The 21,873-nt window shown below is 47.2% G+C and overlaps 2 protein-coding genes across 4 annotated transcripts in view; one reads left to right on the top strand and one right to left on the bottom strand.

Moving 5' to 3' along the window:
• matr3l1.2 (matrin 3-like 1.2) overlaps nt 1-7,806 on the top strand; it is a 15,278-nt gene extending 7,472 nt beyond the window's left edge. For 2 of the 3 annotated variants that reach the window (XM_076739678.1, XM_076739679.1), the window contains exons 14-22: nt 174-190; nt 585-707; nt 819-947; nt 2,758-2,886; nt 2,961-3,091; nt 3,299-3,596; nt 3,699-3,879; nt 6,631-6,746; nt 7,005-7,806. In XM_076739678.1, the coding sequence (XP_076595793.1) occupies nt 174-190; nt 585-707; nt 819-947; nt 2,758-2,886; nt 2,961-3,091; nt 3,299-3,596; nt 3,699-3,879; nt 6,631-6,746; nt 7,005-7,073 (1,193 nt within the window). In that variant the 3' untranslated portion in view covers nt 7,074-7,806. The remainder of the gene's footprint in view (nt 1-173; nt 191-584; nt 708-818; nt 948-2,757; nt 2,887-2,960; nt 3,092-3,298; nt 3,597-3,698; nt 3,880-6,630; nt 6,747-7,004) is intronic. The other variant, XM_076739680.1, reaches the window with a different exon arrangement.
• LOC143326154 (uncharacterized) lies at nt 7,797-21,873 on the bottom strand. The gene is made up of 22 exons (XM_076739677.1): nt 21,698-21,873; nt 18,665-19,797; nt 18,415-18,476; nt 18,187-18,225; nt 17,765-17,841; nt 17,643-17,674; nt 17,424-17,546; nt 17,076-17,201; nt 16,738-16,854; nt 14,285-14,409; nt 13,697-14,193; nt 12,681-12,771; nt 12,406-12,581; nt 12,251-12,309; nt 12,072-12,150; nt 11,850-11,875; nt 11,632-11,757; nt 10,540-10,670; nt 9,475-10,444; nt 8,726-8,810; nt 8,084-8,205; nt 7,797-8,010 (listed from the first exon to the last, which is right to left on the bottom strand). The coding sequence occupies exons 2-22, from the start codon at nt 19,775-19,777 to the stop codon at nt 7,978-7,980; spliced, it is 4,209 nt and encodes a 1,402-aa protein (XP_076595792.1). The 5' UTR covers nt 19,778-19,797; nt 21,698-21,873; the 3' UTR covers nt 7,797-7,977.

The raw sequence follows: 21,873 nt of genomic DNA, 5'->3' as shown, positions 1-21,873 counted from the left end.
AAAGTGACCCTGAGAAATGCTTTTCTGATTGACACCTGTGCAGATGTGTGCAGATGATCTGTGCTTCATCCCAAAATCTACCTGCAGCTTGATTTCATTCATCTTCTAAATGGTGAAATTGTGTTGGAGGTAGTTCAGATGAAACCCTGATGATGTGTTTGTGTTCTCTGCAGACAACTCGAGGAGAGGGGTACGTATCTGTAGGTCACCTGTCAGAGGAGGCGACAGGTGAAACAAAGATACTGAGAGGTCAGACAGACAGGTGTGTGCACCCGTAACACGTAATAACGACAGGAAGTGAGCTGCTGTCATTCAGCTGCTGATGTGACAGCGCAGATTAACAAACTAAAACAGAGACTCCTCAGTCAGACCTGAACACACACACACACACAAACCCAAAAGTTGAATGAGACGATGTTATAGAAAAAAGACAACAGAGGCCTAAAAACCAGGATCATCAGAGCAGAGCTCAGACAGGAAACGCCCGTAAACAGACCCACGTCTTGTTCAGCCCAAAAAGCAAAAGGCCGTTTAGTGTTTGGAAGTGACGAGGAGAGCTGGGAGTTTTCTTCTTCTTCTGTCAGGGCATGCGGGTGGTCAACATCGTCGGCTTCAGGCGAGGCTACAAGTTCCTCGACGAGCTGCTGGGACTCGCCAAACCCTTCGGGCAGGTGGTCAAACACCTGGTGCTGGACCTGAGACCTGAGGTACACGCTCTGCTGCGGGGCTCTGTAGTGTCAGCAAAGGTCGACTCGTGTCGCTCAGCTCAGAGTTTACGTCCATGTCGTGATCCTGTCGGTCTCTCGTCCTCCGATCAGGCGTACCTTCAGTTCGAGACAGAAGAAGAAGCTCGAGCGATGGCCAAGTTTTACAACGGGAACATCACGGCGTCGGTGTGCGGCCGGCCGGTGAGGATCAGCCACTCCATGAGCTACCCCACCATCCAGGTGAGCCCCTCTGACTGCACCTGCGCCTTCATGGGCTCAGTCCGGCGTTCTTAACGGAAGAAGGTCCTTCATTTCCGGGCTGAGCTCAGAACGTGACAGAGACAGAATCTTGTTTTCAGCTCTTTGTCCCGTCTGTCTTGGTACTGCTGGATCTAACCGCCGCCTTCGATACAGTAGACCATCGCATTTTATTAGACAGGCTGAGGCACCTGGTCGGCCTCTCAGGTACTGCTTTTAACTGGTTCGTCTCATACCTCACTTCTTTGTAAGTTGGGATACATGTTCCTCAGGAACCCATGAGATCAAGTGTGGGGTTCCCCAGGGGTCAATTTTAGGTCCAACTCTTTTTAATCTGTACATGCTACCCCTCGGGGACGTCATCAGGAGGCATCAGCTTCCATAGTTATGCTGATGATACGCAACTGTACATGGCCGTGTCTCCTGATGACACGGGGCCTATTGATGCCCTTTTTAACTGCGTTTTAGACATAAAGTCATGGATGGCAGAAAATTTCCCTCAGCTCAACCAGGACAAAACAGAGGTCTTAGTCATCGGTCCTGAAGGCCAGAGAGAGAAACTTTTACCTAAACTACAAGATCTTAAACCAACACATGCTGTAAAAAATCTGGGTGTGATTTTTGACTCTGAGCTGACTTTTACTCCACACATCAAAAACATAACAAAGATAGGTTTTTACCATCTCAAGCATATAGCCAGAGTCCGCCCGTTTCTCTCTCAGGCCAGCACGGAGCTGCTGATGCATGCTTTTATCTCCTGTCGCTTAGATTACTGTAATGCCCTGTTCTCTGGTCTTCCCAAAAAGAGTATCTCCAACCTTCAATTGCTACAGAATTCAGCCACACGAGTGCTGACAGGGACCAGAGGGCGGGAGCACATTACGCCAGTTTTAAAATCGCTGCATTGGCTCCCCGTGTGTTTCAGGATAGATTTTAAGGTTCTTTTATTAGTTTTTAAATGTCTTAATGGTCTTGCTCCTTCTTATTTATCTGACCTACTTTTACCCTACCACCCCTCGCAGACCCTGAGGTCCTCCGGCCTCTTAACCATTCCAAAAGAAGAACTGAAACACACGGGGAGGCGGCCTTTAGTTATTATGGACCCCGATTGTGGAACAGCCTGCCGGAGAGCCTCAGTGCCGCAGAGACTGTTGATGTTTTTAAAAAGAGGCTCAAGACCCACCTTTTTAATCAGGCTTCAATTGATTTGTTTGATTTATCTTATTCCTTTAATCACACTTCTTACCATGTTTGTCTTTGTTCGTATCTTATTTTAGTTGCATGTTTTAACGACATGTTTAATTGCTATTTATTTCATTTACTCATTTTATTTCATTTTATGTTTATGTCTTAGTCCCTTGGTTTTTAGGTCAAGCGTTTCCTCATGGGGGCCCCCCTCACTGGGAACTGCTCCTGGCCTACTGATGGGGGCGCTGCTGAGGGGACGGCTCTGGCCTGGATGGCTGGAGGCCTCCGCACCTTGGTGTGGGGCCTTCTGTCTGCCTGGGTCGGGGTGGTCTCGGGCGGCGCCCCCCCGGTCATGAGCCGGGGGCCCTCTCAGTGTGGATGGCCCCTAACCACACTGAGAGTGTGGTTACTTACTACTTATCTTATCCGTATGGGTGCGTGTGTGTGTGTGTGTGTGTTTCTGTATGTGGTTATGGGGGCGGGAGGGCTGGGTTTTCTTCTCTGTTGTTTTTAGCCTCTGTGAGGCACTTTGTGTTGCTTTTTAAGTATGAAAAGTGCCATATAAATAAATAAAGTTTGAAGTTTGTGCTTCTTTGCTGTTCAGTGCGGCTCCAGTAAGGTGGTGTACGTCGGTCAGATCCCCTCCAGCAAATACTCGGACAACGACATCCTGAAACTGGCCGAGCCGTTCGGGAGAGTCAGGAAGTACTTCACCAACAGGATCAAGAGAGAGGTAGAGCGAGACCGAAGCCAGTCCTGAAGCGTCACTGTGTGCCGTGTGTGTTCTGACCCTCAGTCTGTCCTCAGTGTTTCATTGAGATGGAGAACGCCGAGGACGCGGAGAAGATGGCCGAAGACTGCAAAGCAAATCCACCCAAGTTCAACGGGAAGCGTCTGACCGTCTACGTCAGCAGGAAGTACAGACAGCTGAAACACGGGTGAGCTGCTGCTTCTTCTGTGGTGGTGTCTGTGGCGGGCTGTCGGTCAGGCGACCTGCTGAAGGTTTGGCTGAACGTGTGCAGGTGTTTGTTCCAACACACAACTTCATGTTCTTCTGATGTTTAGATGAGCTGCAGTGAAATCTGAAGCAACTTAAAGAAACTGTTTGTTTGTTTGTTTGTTTGTTTGTTTGTTTGTTCGTTCAGACATCGATGTCCAAACACGACCAAGAGAGAGATCAGCAGCACGTCACCAAAATCCTCCAAACAGTCCGAAGAACCTCTAGCCAAGAAGTCCAAGGAGGAGCAGGAGGAAAATATAAAGGAGGAAGAGGAGGAAATAAAGGAGGAAGAGGAGAAGAAAATAAAGGAGGAGGAGGATGTGGAGGAGAAAGAGGAAGAGGTGCAGAGTTCTGACGTGAGCTGTGTTGAAGAAAAGAGAGAAGAAAACTCAGCTGAGAAGATTCCTGAAGTTTCTGATGAGAACCAGAAGAGCTGCCAAGACGTGAGTCACCGCCGTCAGTTATTGATCAGTCACTTCCTGTTTACTGTCCGGGTTCAAACCCAACTCACAGACGTGAAACGCATGTTGATATCATCCTCTCAGATGTCCAATCAGAGCAAACCTCCAGAAACCACAGACAAAGGGCAGCAGGAGGCGAAACAGGAGGTGCAGGTGGAGGACATGGAGACATCCAACGGACAGACAGAGACTCCCCCACCAGCTGAAAACAAGCCCAGCGTGGCGTCCCTGCCGCTGCCCCCCCACGACCCCAACAACCCCATCGGTGAGGAAACAGACCGTTTACACTCAGGAAACAGTCTGTAAACAGTCAGTCAGTAAGCAGTCAGTCAGTAAACAGTGTAAACAGTCAGTCAGTAAGCAGTCTGTAAACAGTCAGTCAGTAAACACTGTCAGTAAACAGTGTGTCAGTAAACAGTGTAAACAGTCTGTAAACAGTCAGTCAGTAAGCAGTCTGGCAGTGAACAGTCTGTAAACACTGTCAGTAAACAGTGTAAACAGTCTGTCATTAAGCAGTCTGTAAACAGTCAGTAAACAATCTGTCAGTAAACAGTGTAAACAGTCTGTCAGTAAGCAGTCTGTAAACAGTCAGTCAGTAAACAGTCAGTCAGTAAGCAGTCTGTCAGTGAACAGTCTGTAAACAATCTGTCAGTAAACAGTCTTTAAACAGTCAGTCAGTAAGCAATCTGTCAGTAAACAGAATCAGTAAACAGTCAGTCTTTAAACACTCTGTCAGTAAACAATCTGTCAGTAAACAGTGTAAACAGTCTATCAGTAAGCAGTCTGTAAACAGTCAGTAAGCAGTCTGTCAGTAAACAGTCTGTGAACAGTCAGTCAGTAAACAGTCAGTAAACAGTCAGTCTGTAAACACTCTGTCAGTAAGCAGTCAGTCAGTAAACAGTCTGTAAACAGTCAGTCTGTAAACACTCTGTCAGTAAGCAGTCTGTAAACAGTCAGTCTGTAAACACTGTCAGTAAACAGTGTAAACAGTCTGTCAGTCAGTAAACAATCAGTCAGTAAACAGTGTAAACAGTCTGTCAGTAAGCAGTCTGTAAACAGTCAGTCAGTAAGCAGTCTGTCAGTGAACAGTCTGTAAACACTGTCAGTAAACAGTGTAAACAGTGTCAGTAAGCAGTCTGTCAGTAAACAGCCTGTAAACAATCTGTCAGTAAACAGTCTTTAAACAGTCAGTCAGTAAGCAATCTGTCAGTAAACAGAATCAGTAAACAGTCAGTCTTTAAACACTCTGTCAGTAAACAGTCAGTCAGTAAGCAGTCTGTCAGTGAACAGTCTGTAAACACTGTCAGTAAACAGTGTAAACAGTCTGTCATTAAGCAGTCTGTAAACAGTCAGTCAGTAAACAATCTGTCAGTAAACAGTGTAAACAGCCTATCAGTAAGCAGTCTGTAAACAGTCAGTCAGTAAGCAGTCTGTCAGTAAACAGTCAGTAAACAGTCAGTCTGTAAACTCTGTCAGTAAGCAGTCTGTAAACAGTCAGTCTGTAAACAGTCAGTCTGTAAACACTGTCAGTAAGCAGTCTGTCAGTAAACAGTCTGTAAACAGTCAGTCTGTAAACACTGTCAGTAAGCAGTCTGTAAACAGTCAGTCTGTAAACACTGTCAGTAAGCAGTCTGTAAACAGTCAGTCAGTAAACAATCAGTCAGTAAACAGTGTAAACAGTCTGTCAGTAAGCAGTCTGTAAACAGTCAGTCAGTAAACAGTCAGTCAGTAAGCAGTCTGTCAGTGAACAGTCTGTAAACACTGTCAGTAAACAGTGTAAACAGTCTGTCAGTAAGCAGTCTGTCAGTAAACAGTCTGTAAACAATCTGTCAGTAAACAGTCTTTAAACAGTCAGTCAGTAAGCAATCTGTCAGTAAACAGAATCAGTAAACAGTCAGTCTTTAAACACTCTGTCAGTAAACAGTCAGTCAGTAAGCAGTCTGTCAGTGAACAGTCTGTAAACACTGTCAGTAAACAGTGTAAACAGTCTGTCATTAAGCAGTCTGTAAACAGTCAGTCAGTAAACAATCTGTCAGTAAACAGTGTAAACAGCCTATCAGTAAGCAGTCTGTAAACAGTCAGTCAGTAAGCAGTCTGTCAGTAAACAGTCAGTAAACAGTCAGTCTGTAAACTCTGTCAGTAAGCAGTCTGTAAACAGTCAGTCTGTAAACAGTCAGTCTGTAAACACTGTCAGTAAGCAGTCTGTCAGTAAACAGTCTGTAAACAGTCAGTCTGTAAACACTGTCAGTAAGCAGTCTGTAAACAGTCAGTCTGTAAACACTGTCAGTAAGCAGTCTGTAAACAGTCAGTCAGTAAACAATCAGTCAGTAAACAGTGTAAACAGTCTGTCAGTAAGCAGTCTGTAAACAGTCAGTCAGTAAACAGTCAGTCAGTAAGCAGTCTGTCAGTGAACAGTCTGTAAACAATCTGTCAGTAAACAGTCTTTAAACAGTCAGTCAGTAAGCAATCTGTCAGTAAACAGAATCAGTAAACAGTCAGTCTTTAAACACTCTGTCAGTAAACAGTCAGTCAGTAAGCAGTCTGTCAGTGAACAGTCTGTAAACACTGTCAGTAAACAGTGTAAACAGTCTGTCAGTAGGCAGTCTGTCAGTGAACAGTCTGTAAACACTGTCAGTAAACAGTGTAAACAGTCTGTCAGTAAAAAGTCTGTAAACAATCTGTCAGTAAACAGTGTAAACAGTCTGTCAGTAAACAGAGTCAGTAAACAGTCAGTCAGTAAGCAGTCTGTCAGTGAACAGTCTGTAAACACTGTCAGTAAACAGTGTAAACAGTCTGTCAGTAAACAGTCTGTAAACAATCTGTCAGTAAACAGTCAGTAAGCAGTCTGTCAGTAAACAGTCAGTCAGTAAGCAGTCTGTCAGTGAACAGTCTGTAAACACTGTCAGTAAACAGTGTTTACAGTCTGTCAGTCAACAGTAAACAGTGTTTACAGTCTGTCAGTAAACAGTCAGTAAACGGTGTTCGTTAATGTTGTCTGTGATGTTTGTGTGTCCAGGCGTTGAACACGTGAAGATGGGTTTTTACTGCCGCGTCTGTTTCCTGTTCTACTCCAACGAAGAGACGGCCAAGAAGACGCACTGCAGCAGCCAGACGCACTACGACAAGCTGCAGGTGAGACGCCGCAGCACACCTGAGGAGGTGTCAGGTGATGTCACATGAGGACATGTATTTAAGGTGTGAACGGACGAGGCCGCAGGTGTGATCAGAAACCGATCTCGATGAACGAAGCAGCTGCTAATGATCCGCCTTTGAACACAGAAAGTGGTCCAATCATCGCCGTCGAGTCCTGATCAGGTCAGACAGGTGTCTGCGCACCTGGGCACGAGGAGCAGAACTCTGAACTGAACTGAATCCTGGTTGTCGTTTCAGAAATATCTGGAGAGGGAGCGAACCAAAGCCGAGAAGAAGAAAGGCAAGAAGACGACGACGACGGCGTGAAAACAGGCAGCGAACTTTGATTTCAGCTCGTTAAAGTCGACGCAGACATCAGGACTTTGAGACGTCTCGTCCTCACCGGCTGCTTCACAACAGGAACCCAACAAGTCTCTGACAGGACGGACGACCAACAGTGGACAGTTTGTTCCAGCCCTGTCTCTCTCTCTCTCACACACACATTGTTTTTGTTTATTTTAGATGAAGGTGATTTGTGTTTGAACAGTGATTTTCATTAATTAATCGTTTGGTCCATCAAAGATCAGAACATCGTTAACATGATTGACAGGTGACGCCTGAAACCAGACTATACTTTAACTTTTCAGTCGTTTCTAATTGAAGAACTTCAGTCATCAATCAAATGTCAAAATCATTACTGATTCATTTTCCATCGACTGACGGATGGATGTATTGACGAATGCATTCTCAAACGATTGATCGATGATTGTCGGCTCCTGTTTGAAGTGTGTGAAGCAGCAGAAGGAAGATGTTTTGGATGGAGTTGTTTTTTTTTTTTTTTTTTTTTTTTTTTTTTACAGCGTTGTCGTGTTGGATTAAAGGAACAGTTCAACATTTTAGGAGACTCCTGTAGTGTGTTAGCCTTAAACGTTTGCTCTGTCAAAGGAAAAGTGTCCAAAGTGTCCTGTGTGTCTCTGTTTGTCCTCACTGAGGACGAACTGTTGTTTTGTCTGAATGTTTCTGCTGACGTCATTTTATAAAAACGCTGACTCAGATTTGACTTGTTTAATTCTTTTACTGTCTGACTTGAAAGAACAACTCACTGCACATTTCCACATGTGGTTTTAAACCGTCAAACTTCCGTCGTGCCCTCGAGCAGAACTCTGGATCACTGGTAAACGTTTTGAGCTGATGGCTTCAGGTTGTGTGGGTTCACCTTCTGGTGAGACGTTCAGGTGGCCCACGGATCTTTGCCCGTCTTCTCCTGGAGGACAGAAGGTTTTCCATTAGACTCGGTGGTAAACGGCAGGCGGCCCGACGGCAGGCTCCACACTCACCTGGTACTTCCTGTAGTGCGTCAGGCTGCTGCAGTGCTGCACTTTGGCTTCGTCCTCGTCGGCGTAGATCAGCTGACACAAGTGACAGAAGTACCCGACGACCGGGCGGACAAACTCTGCTCCTGTAGGACAAACAACGCTGTGAGCTGACAGTGAACGCATCGCTGCTGCTCCAATCAGACACAGACAACACTGTGTACTACGCACTGATACTACAGTACATAGTATACACTGTGTAAACCGTATACTTACATTACAGTGAATACTACATACAACACTTCAGTGTACACTACATGAACTACAGTGCATACTACACACTGACACTACAATGAATACTACATAAACTACAGTGTATGTTACACACTGATACTGCAGTGTGTACAACATAAACTACAGTGTATACTACATAAACTACAGAGTACACTACATACTGACACTGCAGTACAGTTCAGTGATACTACAGTGCATACTACATACTGACACATAAGTGTACTCCATACTGATACTACACAGAGTATACTGACAGTTTTCTGTGGTAGTGTAACAGGATAAAGAACGTATATTTTTTTCATACTGACAGGAAGTGATGCGATACATATGAAGACATAACAGCCAATGGACGTTGACGGTAGCTTTTCTTACCAACAGGTTTGGGGGGTTTCTGCAGCTCTGCAGTGCCCCCTGCAGGTCCAGAATGTAGCTCCACTTGGACCTGGGAGTCCTGTGTCTGAGAACAGATCTGCGATCAGTTCAGTCAAAGTATATTTATTATTACAGAAACTCTCCCTTTGTGTCAACGGTCGATGGACTATTGACCAGGCAGTTCAAGGTTCAGTCTCTAAGTGCTTTAAAAAGGCACCTGGCCTTGCTTGAGGTTCTAGAAGACATCTCGCCTCTCATCCAAAAGCCTTCTTCAGTTCGCACTGCCTGGTGGAGTCCCGGGCGTTTATCCCCTCGCAGGGTGGTTCACACCTTTTCATGAATTTATGGACTCCCAAAGATACACAAGGAAGGACCCCCCCTCCCTCAGACCCACCATCAGCAGCGTCAACTCGGTTCCCTACAACATTGCCAACCATCTAGCCACCATCCTAGCTCCTCTGGTGGGCAACACTCCACACCACATCAAAACCTCCCATGATTGTGACGACAAGGTGGACATATAAAACTGTACTCAGGTGAGACCATGGTTTTGTACAAGGTCACTTCACTTTTTGCATGCATTCCCACGCTGGCAGCAGTAGACTGCCTGACAACCATATATTTCCAGCACCAATCGAGTCTCTCCAGTCTGTCCAGCAGTGGCCAATCTCCGTATGGAAGAAGTTGGAACCTGACTACACTATTTGAACACATGAACATTTGAACATGCTGCAGGTCTTCAGATGTACCTGTTCAGTTTGGGGTTTTGGAGGATCTCCAGGGGAGCCTGGTGGATCCGCACTCTCTGAATCCTTCGGTCCTCGTCCAAACGTCTCTTCCTCTGATCCTTCCTTCTCGTGGATCTCCGACTTTTCTTCCTCTGGAGCTTTGTCAGCCACCAGCTTTCTTGTAGTCTCGTCACTCTTTGAGTCGTTCTTCTTCTTTTCAGGCCCTGAGTCGTTGTCATGAGTCGCTTTTCTTTTTAAAGTCTTCTGTTCTTGATGCATTTCAGTCAATGTCTCCTTTTCTGGAGTCTTTTTAGCAGCAGAGTCCTCCTCACTCTTATTTAATGCCAACTCTGTTGTGCACGTCTTCTCTGATGTGTCATATGACTCATCTGGAGTCTTTTCATTGGCTGCCTCATTCTCTGGTGTTGGTCTGGAGGTATTTTCGGATGCATGTTTGTCAACTGAGACCTTTTCTGGAGACTTTTTATTGGCTGTTTTGGACATTGACTCATTTTCTGGAGCCTTTTTAGACGATGACTCTCGAGCTGTTTTAGATGTCGACTTTTCCTTCTTAGTCATTGGCTTTTTCTCTGAAGTCTTTTCAGATGTTGACTCTTCCTCCAGAACCTTTTTAGCTTTAGTTGTTGACTTTTCTTCTGGAAGCTTTTTACTTGTTGACTTTCCCTCTGTAGTCTTTTTAGTTTTAGTTGTTGACTCTTCTTCTGGAACCTTTTCAGTTTTTGAGTTTTCCTCCAGAACCTTTTTAGTTTTAGTCGTTGACTCTTCTTCTGGAACCTTTTCAGTCGTTGACCTTTCCTCTGGACTCTTTTTAGATTTTGGCTCTTTCTCTGGAGTTTCCCTTGAGGACTCCTTCCTCCCTTCAGACTTCCTGTTCCTGTTTTGTCTCTCGCTCCTCCTGCTGCTGCTCCTTTGACTCCCGTGCTCGCTCCTCTTCTCCTCGTCTGAGGGCTCATCCAAGGGAACAGGCCACCTATGAAGACAGGAGTCACAGCAATTCAGGCTAACTGACCACAGAAGTCTGAAAGGTGAACAGGGTCAAAGAAGAGACAGTTTGGACGCTCTGACCCGTTGTGGAGTCTTCTGTATCTATTGGATATCTGGACAACGAGTCTGGAGCCGTAGAAGGTCACACATTTACTGGTCAGCTCTTTAACTGCTCTCAGAGCCTCTGAAGAAGTCGACATCTCGATGAAACCCTGAAAAACACAAACACTAAATATGAAGAGATGCACTCTAACTGAAAAGATTCCTGAAGTCTCTTCCTGGAGTCAGATTCTCTGAAGTGTCAAACACAAGTCAACAAGTGTCTAAATGACATTTTGAACTGACCTGCTTTTAAGTTCAAGACAAAGGCTTCATCACATAAATGATGGGAGAAAACAGTTTCTGTGGTTACAGCCTGACGTAGTGACATGGTCAAAAAAAAAAAAAAAAATCTTAAAACAAAACCAAATTCAATTTCAACAAGACTAAAACATCCGTTTTTTATTACTTAATGTGCAAAAATAATAGACCTGGCTCATAATGCATGTCAAAAATCCAGATTATCACATGGAGCGGCAGACTGTCAACAAACATCTGGTCCATTAATCATAGAGAAGCTACAAACTGTACAACGTGGACGCTTCACGCACGTGTTCAACCGACGGCACAGAAGACCTAAACGACCAGCAGTCTGAAGGTGACGCCAAAGATCAGAGTTCAGGACCTGAACAAGTGTGAGATATGCTCTCGGTCTGTCCTTCAGGTCCTGAGTGATGCTGCTGATTAGAGAAAGAGCTTCTGCACAACATGATGACGTCACAGTGAAGCTGACCTTTGACCTTTTGATATAAAAGATCATCACTACATCATTTTAACATTTGTGAGACAGTTTGTTATAATTAGAGTATGAACTCTTGAGTTATGGCTAAAAACATGTTTCATGACCTTTGACCACCACAAAGGTGGGACCCCTCCAGGACGGACGGACAGACAGGAAATAGATCGCACGTGTTCACAACACACCAACAAAACATTTCTGATACATGCAGATAATTAGAAAGTGTGAAGGACGTGGATTCTCGAGAACATTGAACAACTTCAGGTGTCACCAGCGTGAGACCTGAGGACACCTGGAGGAGGACAGGCCTCATAAAGACAGAAAGACGGACTCACACAGCTTGGAGGCTTGTGGTAGAAGCGCACCGCCGTCCCAAAATCTCTGACCAGGCTGACGAACTCGGCCTCGGGGTAGGAACGCAGCGGGAGGTTTTTGAAGTAAACCACTCGAGTGGATGGAGACTACGAACAAACAACAACAACAACAACATGTAATGACAACATGTCTGACCAAAAAAAAAAGTGGTTAATTAACGGGAATGTTTCCTCCTTACTTTATGTTCAGCTTGCACTTCTTCATCTGCAACAAACAAACCAGAAGATTGAAGTCAAGCAGGAACAAAGAAAACCCGATCAGAGGATTTAAAAACTGAATCTAGAAGATGAAACATGGTGTTGACTGATCATCGAGACCCCGAAGGCCTTGGATTTACATCACAGGGTACTTTCACATGTTCCCAGGACTTCCCAGACCCCAACAGACCCTGTGGCGTTACCTTGGTCATCAGACTGGTCTTCTTCCAGTTCATCCAGAGTGATGCAGTTCTCCAGGTCTACTGGGAAATCTGGTTCCTCCTGGAGACGAACACAGGACAGAGACTTGTTAGACGAGTATTGATCACTATTGATTTTCATTTATGGGTTTCTATTTCTCCACTTTCTACTCCTCCATTACTTTCTCCTGCTGCTGCTCCCGATCATTGGCCTCTCCATCCTTCGTCTCCTCCTCTTCACCTGAAACAAACAAAAAGACAGTCCGTCACATCCGTCTGTCCCTGGTTTACGTTCTCTGCTTCTCTTTTCCAGAAGCAGCTCAGGTTTAGTTTCTACCTCCTTCAGATGAGTCTGTCCTCTCAGCAGCTTCCTCCATCTTTCCTTCTTCCTCCTGCTCCTCATTCTCCTCTTCTACATCAGCATCATCAAGAGCTTCCATATCTTCATCCTCCAGATTCTCTCCATCCTCTCCGATCACCTCCATCCCCTCGATGTCGCTCTCTGCGGACATCCTGCACGACCACAAAGTCCAGCGGCTTTGGTTGGATCTTTGGTTCAGGACTCAGCTGACTGACAGTGAACCAACAATCAAACTGACAGTAAAAACTCACTCTGCTTCCTCCTCGCTCTCTTCTTTCTCTTCAGCTTCAGCTTGAGAGTCTCTGACAGGAGCTGGATCTGGATCAGTCCTGGACTTGGTGTCTGTGGAAAGAAGAAGACATTCATCATGCAGTTTCGGTTCATGAGCTGCAATAACTGGTTATTATTCAGTTATTATGCTTAATGAGTCATTTTCCAAACAGCAACTTCTCAGCTGTGAGGATCTGAAGCTTCTTTGTCAAACGTCAGAGTCGACATAATGTGGTGGTTATATTTCCAAAGGCCTTCCATGCCAGAGTCCATATGGAACACTGGAACAGACCGGACCAGATGTCACAGGAAAAAGACCGCAGACTGTTACAGAGGGAGAAAAGGATCAACGCCTGTGTCCTGAAGAAGCATCAACTCGTCAATATTCATGGAGGAGGATCCCCCTCAGGCCCACTGCTCAGGCTTCTTCATCTTCATTAGATTTCTGTTTAAAATGTCTTAATCCTGGTTCAACCACCTGAAGCACTTTGTGCCTTCTACGTCTGCCTGGACAGAAGCTCAGATCCTTTGAGATCACCACAGAAGATCTTGTGTTTCCTATCAGGGAATCTTAGCCGCTCTCTTTCATGCTGCGCATCACCACAGCTGATAAAAACAGGATCACGAACATGATCAGCAAGGCCGGTTCACGTGAGGTCGCTGGTGAACAGAGGGCAGGGGCCAAACTGAAAACGGTTCTGTGTTCTGAAGACCATCCATCACTGGTCCAGACCCGCCCCAGGTCTCCGCTGTTCGTCAGGTCTCAGGTGTTTTTTTGGTGTCAGTTATTGGTTTATTTGGTGTGTGCCCTGAACGAAATGTCAAAGTGGCAAAGGAGTCTCCCCACTGGGGGTTAATTAAGATGCCTAATCTGTTCTAGTCTAGTCTAATATGATCCAGTCTAGTCTAGTCTAATATAATCTGACCTCGTCTAATCTAATTTCCTTGAAGATTTCGTCTTCAGTAGCCGATCTTCAGTCAGGATGTGTTTTCTTACCAGTCGACTCCGTTTTCTCCGGTTCCGCCAACTTTCCTCTGGACCTTGATTTAGACCTGGACCCCTCCTTTTGGCTGGACTTTTCTCTAGATTTAGACCTGGATCTGGACCTCCTGTCTTTGCTGAACTTATCTCTGGACCTGGACCTGGATCTCTTCTCTCTGCTGGACTTTTCTCTGGATTTAGACCTGGATCTGGTCCTCCTGTCTCTGCCAAATTTATCTCTGGACCTGGACCTCTTCTCTCTGCTGGTCTTTTCTCTGGATTTTTCTCTGGACTTGGACCTGGTTCTGGTCCTCTTTTCTTGAGTGGATTTCTCTCTGGATTTCGACCTGGTTCTACTCTTCCTCTCTCTGCTGGATTTCTCTTGCTCCTCCTCTCGCCCTTTGCTGCTCCTCCTCCTCTTGCTCCCCATCGTCTTGTCTTCCTTCTCTCGGCTCGAACTCCTCGTCCTCTCGGTCGGTTCCTCTTCGTACCGCCTAGCCGATGGGACTCGCCTGCAGCAGAAGACACCAAAGAGGAAAGGAATCGATCAATACTCCACAAATCAGAATGAGATGAGACGTCTCGTCGGCCCATCGTACTCACATGAGGCTCTTGTATTCTCCCGAGAAGGAAACTCTGATCACGTCATCGTTGATCCTCAGAGTGCTGGACGAATAAAAATCCACCATCTTCTGAGCATCTGGAGCATTTTTCATCTCCACAAACGCCTGAGAAAGACATACAGCTGATGTGACACTGTAATACCACAGTACAGTACTACAGTACTGTACTACGGGACAGTGCTGTACCACGGTACAGTACAGTGTGGTACCACAGGACAGTACTACAGTACAGTATGGTACTACAATACGTACTACAGTGTAGTGCAGTACAACAGTAGTGGAATCTGAAGCTGAGTGAACTTGAATGTGAAAGTCGCAAATATCAAACATATTTTAAAACGTCTTTGTAACAATGGCTGACAGCGACGGGGTCCAACGAGTACATTCCCAACACTGGAACAGACCTGGACTAACTGACGTGGACTGGAACAGACCCGGTCTAACTGACGTGGACTGGAACAGACCCGGTCTAACTGACGTGGACTGGAACAGACTCGGCCTAACTGAAGTGGACTGGAACAGACCTGGACTAACTGACGTGGACTGGAACAGACCCGGTCTAACTGACGTGGACTGGAACAGTCCTGGCCTAACGACGTGGACTGGAACAGACTCGGCCTAACTGACGTGGACTGGAACAGACCTGGCCTAACGACGTGGACTGGAACAGACCCGGTCTAACTGACGTGGACTGGAACAGACTCGGCCTAACTGACGTGGACTGGAACAGACCTGGCCTAACGACGTGGACTGGAACAGACTCGGCCTAACTGACGTGGACTGGAACAGACCTGGCCTAACGACGTGGACTGGAACAGACCCGGTCTAACTGACGTGGACTGGAACAGACTCGGCCTAACTGACGTGGACTGGAACAGACCCGGTCTAACTGACGTGGACTGGAACAGACCTGGCCTAACGACGTGGACTGGAACAGACACGGTCTAACTGACGTGGACTGGAACAGACCTGGCCTAACGACGTGGACTGGAACTGACTCGGCCTAACTGACGTGGACTGGAACAGACCTGGCCTAACGACGTGGACTGGAACAGACCCGGTCTAACTGACGTGGACTGGAACAGACTCGGCCTAACTGACGTGGACTGGAACAGACCTGGCCTAACGACGTGGACTGGAACAGACCCGGTCTAACTGACGTGGACTGGAACAGACTCGGCCTAACTGACGTGGACTGGAACAGACCTGGCCTAACGACGTGGACTGGAACAGACCCGGTCTAACTGACGTGGACTGGAACAGACTCGGCCTAACTGACGTGGACTGGAACAGACCTGGCCTAACGACGTGGACTGGAACAGACTCGGCCTAACTGACGTGGACTGGAACAGACCTGGCCTAACGACGTGGACTGGAACATACCCGGTCTAACTGACGTGGACTGGAACAGACTCGGTCTAACTGACGTGGACTGGAACAGACCCGGTCTAACTGACGTGGACTGGAACAGACCTGGCCTAACGACGTGGACTGGAACCGACTCGGCCTAACTGACGTGGACTGGAACAGACCTGGCCTAACGACGTGGACTGGAACATACCCGGTCTAACTGACGTGGACTGGAACAGACTCGGTCTAACTGACGTGGACTGGAACAGACCCGGTCTAACTGACGTGGACTGGAACAGACCTGGCCTAACGACGTGGACTGGAACAGACTCGGCCTAACTGACGTGGACTGGAACAGACCTGGCCTAACGACGTGGACTGGAACAGACCCGGTCTAACTGACGTGGACTGGAACAGACCTGGCCTAACGACGTGGACTGGAACAGACCCGGTCTAACTGACGTGGACTGGAACAGACATGGTCTAACTGACGTGGACTGGAACAGACACGGTCTAACTGACGTGGACTGGAACAGACTCGGCCTAACTGACGTGGACTGGAACAGACACGGTCTAACTGATCCACATTGAAACAGGCCTGATCCTGAACAGACCCGGTCTAACTGAGCCGGACTGGAACAGATCCGGACTGGAACAGACCCAGTCCAGCTGGTGCCCTTCAGTCGTTACACTCAGCTCAGACTGGTCATTGGAGGTACAGTCCTGACGAACGTCCCTGCCTGAAGTCAAACTCATTTCGAGGTCTTTTCCAGTTTGTCGTCTCTAGTTGGGCCAAAATGTGCAAAATCTGTTCGAGATAACCGAAAAGCATAAAGTGTGAAACGAGCTGAAAATCCTTCCTTCTTCTGTTTTCTTGTAAAGTACTCAACAACAACAAATGCTTTTCTGTCATTACGTCGCCTGAAGACATTTATGCGTTCATGCTGGAGCCTCTACAGAGCCCATCAGTGATGGACTCGTCAGTGAAGCTACAGCCTCCCGTCAGTTTGACTGACGCCTCTCCACAGTGAGCTGGATCAGTCGACGGACTGAAAAGAAACACAACAGTTTGATGGAGCTCACCATCGACGGCAGGAACAGGGTGTAGAGCGGCGAGCCGAAGCGTTTGACGATGCTGATCAGATCCGATTTGCCGTTCTCTCCCGTCGGAGCTGGAGTGAAACTTACCACCCGAGAGCTCTGAGGAGATACAAAAGTCACATGGCTTCGTTGCATCCACACCTCCACTGTGACACATTTCAACAATACAACATGAAACTTTGTGGTGACCCACAGGATCAATGAACTCTGAAGACCTGAGGTCCTGAGCAGCACAAACACACCCGTCAGAGCGCCGCCTGCACCACCACAACATCCCTCCTGCTCCTCCAGTGGGAGCTGCTGGTTGGATGAATATCTACCTGGAGGAAGCTGAAGGTTTTGGAGATGCTGAACTCCATCTGCTCTCCGTTCACAGTTGGAGGATAGTTAGTGTGGAACTTCACCATGTCCTTCGCCTGATCGACGGAGCCCAGCTCCACGAACGCCTGCAGGGTTCACAGCATGTTTATTTCTGACAACATGAAACAGGGGCAACATGTCTGAGCTTCACACACGACAAGTCTGTACCTGCATGGATGTGGTGAAGACAACATGTGGATGTGCAAAGACTACAAAGTGTTCATTTCATTTTGCATTGTGAAATGATCCAAAGAGGAGAATCATAAAAACTATAATACTGCTGTGTGTGATGAACCAGGTGGACTCACTAAAGACGGAAACATGACGACCTTGACGATCTTCCCGAAGGGTTCGGTCAGTTTCCTCAGGTACGCCTCATCCACAGACTGAGCTGGAAACTTCACGCAAACCACCTTACCTTTCTGTAACGTCTGCCAGGAAGCACAGACAAAACAACATTATTACGGAGTTCACACAGGAGCAGCTCAGCTCCACTTAACACTTACTGATGTCTCTGCAGTCTTTACCTTCTTTTGAGCTTTTACAGTTGGCTGTGTCACTGATAAACACACAGAAAACAACAGCTGTGAAGGCAGTAATCAGCACGTTAACATTACGAACAGCAAAGCAAACAATAAGGTGTCTTTACTGGACTCCTGATTGGTCGGCTGAGGCTGCCGGCCAGAGTCCTCTTCATTCTTCTGCTTCTCTGATTGGTTGTCGGCCCTTAAATCAGAAGATAGATTTGATTTAAGATGTGGATTTGTGATGTGAGCACCTCTTCGGTAGAACTCAACACATGAAGCCTGTTAAAGAAGGAGAAGCCTTTACAGTGTCACTACGGTCTTTACACACTCGAGCACAGAGCAGCAGGTGTGCTCTGGTTCCTGGTTTTGTTGAGGCTCCTGTTCGTTACACTACATATCAGGTGTTTGAGGTGCACAGAATGCAGCACACGGACATAAATTCTCATAGACAGGCATTCAGAAGAGGTGGTTCAGTGACTTTAAACGAGTTGTTGCTGTTGTTATTTTCATCGAGCTTACACTTAACATGACGAATAACACTGACCTGGTGACTGTCTCCATGCGACAGTCCCAGTTAGGAAACCTGCACGAGAGACATGACAGAGTTATGAAAACGAAAACAAAAGGTCATAAAGAAATCAAGTTCAAACGTTCAGTTTACACAAATACAAACTCGTTATTAAACTGCTTTATTCTGCTCTTCAACATGCTCTCAACCCGACCCCTCACCTTAACTGCCCACATGGACAAATGCACTGAGAGGGAAACTCACCGCTGCAGCAGGCTGAGCTGTCCGTCTGCATGGTTAGCGCCGTTTATGTGTTTAATCCACACCTGAAACACAAAAACATCAATCACATCAATGAGTGAGCCGCACCTCACTGTTCCTACCTGACGGCTGCAGCAGCCACAACACTCCCATCATCCCTCTGCAGCAGGAAGTGTGATAACCAGCTGAGTACAAACCCCTCCCCCCATCAGACTGCAGAGACAGGTTCGAGGAGGAGGACAGGTGTACTTACCTTCTCCGACATCACAGTAATATTACACAGACAGCATGAGTACGGGAACGCTGGCGGACAAGTCCCGTGGAAGTCCAGAGCTTCTTGCTTGGAGGGCAACGAGGTGGTTGGCTGACTGCTGCTGGAAGAGGTTTCAGTCTCACGGTACCCCCCACGAGTTTTCGGATGGTTCTCTGCAAGAGGAGGAGCTGACCTGTAGTCTGCTGGTCCCGGCTGAGAGAAATGGGAGGGACGAGTTCTTTTGTCTCCTCCTGCTAAGCTCAAAGAGGCCTGGTCCTGAGAGGAGACCGGACAGGCGTCTCTGCCTGTCTTACCATACTCAGAGGGTCCTGACCTGTGTTGGTAGGAAGAAACTGGACTGGTGTCTCTGCTTGTCCTACTATACTCTGGGGGTCCTGGTCTGTGGTGGTAGTCCTGAGAAGAAACTGGGCTGGCGTTTCTGGTTGTCTTACTATACTCAGAGGGTCCTGGTCTGTGGTGGAAGTCCACCATGTAGCTGGAGGTTGATGATGATGATGGTGGTGGTGGTGGGTCTACTCGGACGGAGCTGCTGGTCCTGGTATTCCCCCAGTGGTCCAGGTCAGATGGAAGAGGATTGTGTGTTAGATGGTCCAGGGGGTACTGGAGCAGCTGCCTGCGGGGATGATCCCAGGCACTGGTGGAAGGGCCGACAGCAAGTGGATGTGCAGAGCTGTGAGGATAAGAAGAGGAAGAGGAGGAAGGAGGTGCAGCATTGGGAGGGAAAGGTTTGACGGTCCCTCTCTTTCCTTTGATCTGTTGGAGAACACGAGGCAGAGACTCGACGGTGAGGACGTCTTCTGGCATCTCGGCCAGCAGAGCCAGGTCGCTGGGCTCCAGGCCACAGCTGCTCAGGATGCTGAGAGCGACGTCCTGCGACCACTGAGCTCCTCTGGAGGAGGAGGAGGAGGAGGAGGAGGAGGAGGATGGGTTGAAGGAGGAGGATGGGTAGGATGAGGAGAAGGACTCCTGAGGCGGCCTGTAAAAGTTGTGGTTTGATGAGGCATGCCGGCGGTCTGAGGAGCCGTAAGATCCAGCATCAGGTCTGAGATCGGAGTCAGGCGACGGACGTCTATACGGGTAGTTGTGAGACATGACGGGTGGAGAAACGTTTCCTGCAGACAGAAGGTGTCATGGAAGACAGGAGATGTAAAATCTGACTGACAGAGGCGAAAAGGCTGAAGACAGTTCATCCTGGAAGAGCAGAATTCAGCTGAAGAGAAGAAAACAGTGCGAGTGAACACAGAGGAACACGACCCGTTCTGTCCCGAGGAAAGAGGACACAGGATGAGGATCTCTGAGACAGCGGAGACACGATGTGAAGGAAACTGAGGCTGTAACCAGAGTGAGCGAAGTCAAAACAGACGGGTCTCAACATTCATGGACGCAAACAGCACAAATGTATTCTGTGAAAAAACATTTTTCAAAGCTCACAAAAATTTATCGCTTTGAATAAACGTCGCAGAAATCCACGAATCCGCTTCCTGCATTTTTTCCCTAATGGAATTATCTGTAGCCAATCAGATGGCTCCGTGCATTTGCATACCAACCAACCATGCGATGGTCTTCATGACACACGAGGTCCTCTCGCACCTGGAGCAGCAGGGAAGCACCATGATGGTCGTGTCCTTCAGCAGCACTTCAAAGACCATCCAGACCTTCTGAGGGAAAAGCTTCGCGGACGCATCCTGGACCTCACCTTACCGAGTACTACACTACGTCACAGTATACCAGGTTATACTAATACGCCAGCAGTCAGACTCTACTCGTACTCAGATCACAGAAAGTGCTTCACACACTGAACGGCCCCACACACACACACACACACACACACACACACACACACACACACACACACACTCTACATGCATATACATATACATTTCTGCCCTGAGTCTCACTACGTCAGCTTGCTCGAGGTGGTATTGTACTCGTACTTCAACACTAGTTGTGGGTACTGCGTGTGTAACAGTACTGCCTGTAATTCTGAGTTTATTGCTCTTCAGTACTTTCACTGTACTTATTTCTGTCCTTGTGCTGCTTTACCCCCCCCCCCCCCATAAGCTCAACCTGATTCATTCATTTCCTCCTCCACTCTGTCTTCACACCAGATCTCTCCCTTCATCAATCCTCACCCTTTTTCCCCTACCGTCATTCCTAACTCCTTCATCCCTCCATTCCTCTACCCTCATCCCTCCATTCCTCACTCCTTCATCCCTCCATTCTGTATCGTATTGCCATGATCTTTGTTAGTGAACAGATTATTGATATTAAAATTTATCAATGGAGAATATTGACAATGTGAGGATATGCTGTTGTTGTATTTGCTATCACTGTGAAGTGAATCTTTTAGGATTTTGGACTGTTGGACAGAGCACAGTCAGTGATCACCGAACGGCTCACTGCAGAGTTTCTGTTAGTTTCTGATGCTGCAGGTAACATAAAGTACTGGAGCTGGCAGCGTGTACTGGACAGGTGAGAGCAGGCCAGGCTGACATCGGTCATGGACGACCCGTCCCACCCCCTGAATGAGACAGTGGGGTCTTAAGCAGACTTTGTTTTTATCTTGATCTTCAGTTTTTGCTCTTTGCAACACTCCGTCCACAATATTACTCTGAACGTGTTCAGCTTTCACTGATACTGCTAACGATCAGGCAGACTTGGCTGCTTCATGGGCTTCTGTAGTACTACCAGGATACTGCTCGTACAGGAATACCACGAACGACACAAAGCTGAAGCTAAAGTTACTACAGAGTACCTCAGAAGCTAATGCGACACGTGAAAGAGTCAGAGCTGTTTACGGTAAAAACTATTGATCAGTCAAGTTTTCTGTTGGTTATCAGATGAAGCCAACAGCCACAGCTGAGCCTCCGCGTAATTTCAATCTTCATCATCTGTCTAACACCATTAAAAGGAAAGTTGTTTCGTTAGAATGCGGCTAACAACATTAGCTTACCGAGCTAACGCACGCAGCTAATAACAGACGGGAAAGTGTCAGCTCAGCAGCGGACTCACCTTAAATTAAACACGGAAGTCTGTCAGGTAGAGCACGCGGTGGACAGCTAGGTCGGGGAGTTAAAAGTCCCCACGTGAAAATGTTGTTTTTAGCTAAAACAAATGTACAACAACAAGCTAACTGTCCGAAGCATCCTTCTTCTTCATCTCTCCCGACTGAAGGTTCCTTCTTCTTC

Source organism: Chaetodon auriga, chromosome 9 (genome assembly GCF_051107435.1).
Source record: "Chaetodon auriga isolate fChaAug3 chromosome 9, fChaAug3.hap1, whole genome shotgun sequence".
Classification (NCBI taxonomy): Eukaryota; Metazoa; Chordata; class Actinopteri; order Chaetodontiformes; family Chaetodontidae; genus Chaetodon; species Chaetodon auriga.
This window is presented reverse-complemented; position numbering and strand designations above follow the sequence as displayed.

Excerpts from the sequence above, each read along its gene's own strand:
- LOC143326154 (XM_076739677.1), bottom strand. The coding sequence starts at position 19,777 with ATGTCTCACAACTACCCGTATAGACGTCCGTCGCCTGACTCCGATCTC. Across the intron at positions 14,194-14,284 it reads GGAGAATACAAGAGCCTCAT|GCGAGTCCCATCGGCTAGGC; the intron begins GTGAGTACGATG and ends CTTCTGCTGCAG. Across the intron at positions 12,582-12,680 it reads GAGAGCGAGGAGGAAGCAGA|GATGTCCGCAGAGAGCGACA; the intron begins GTGAGTTTTTAC and ends GTGGTCGTGCAG.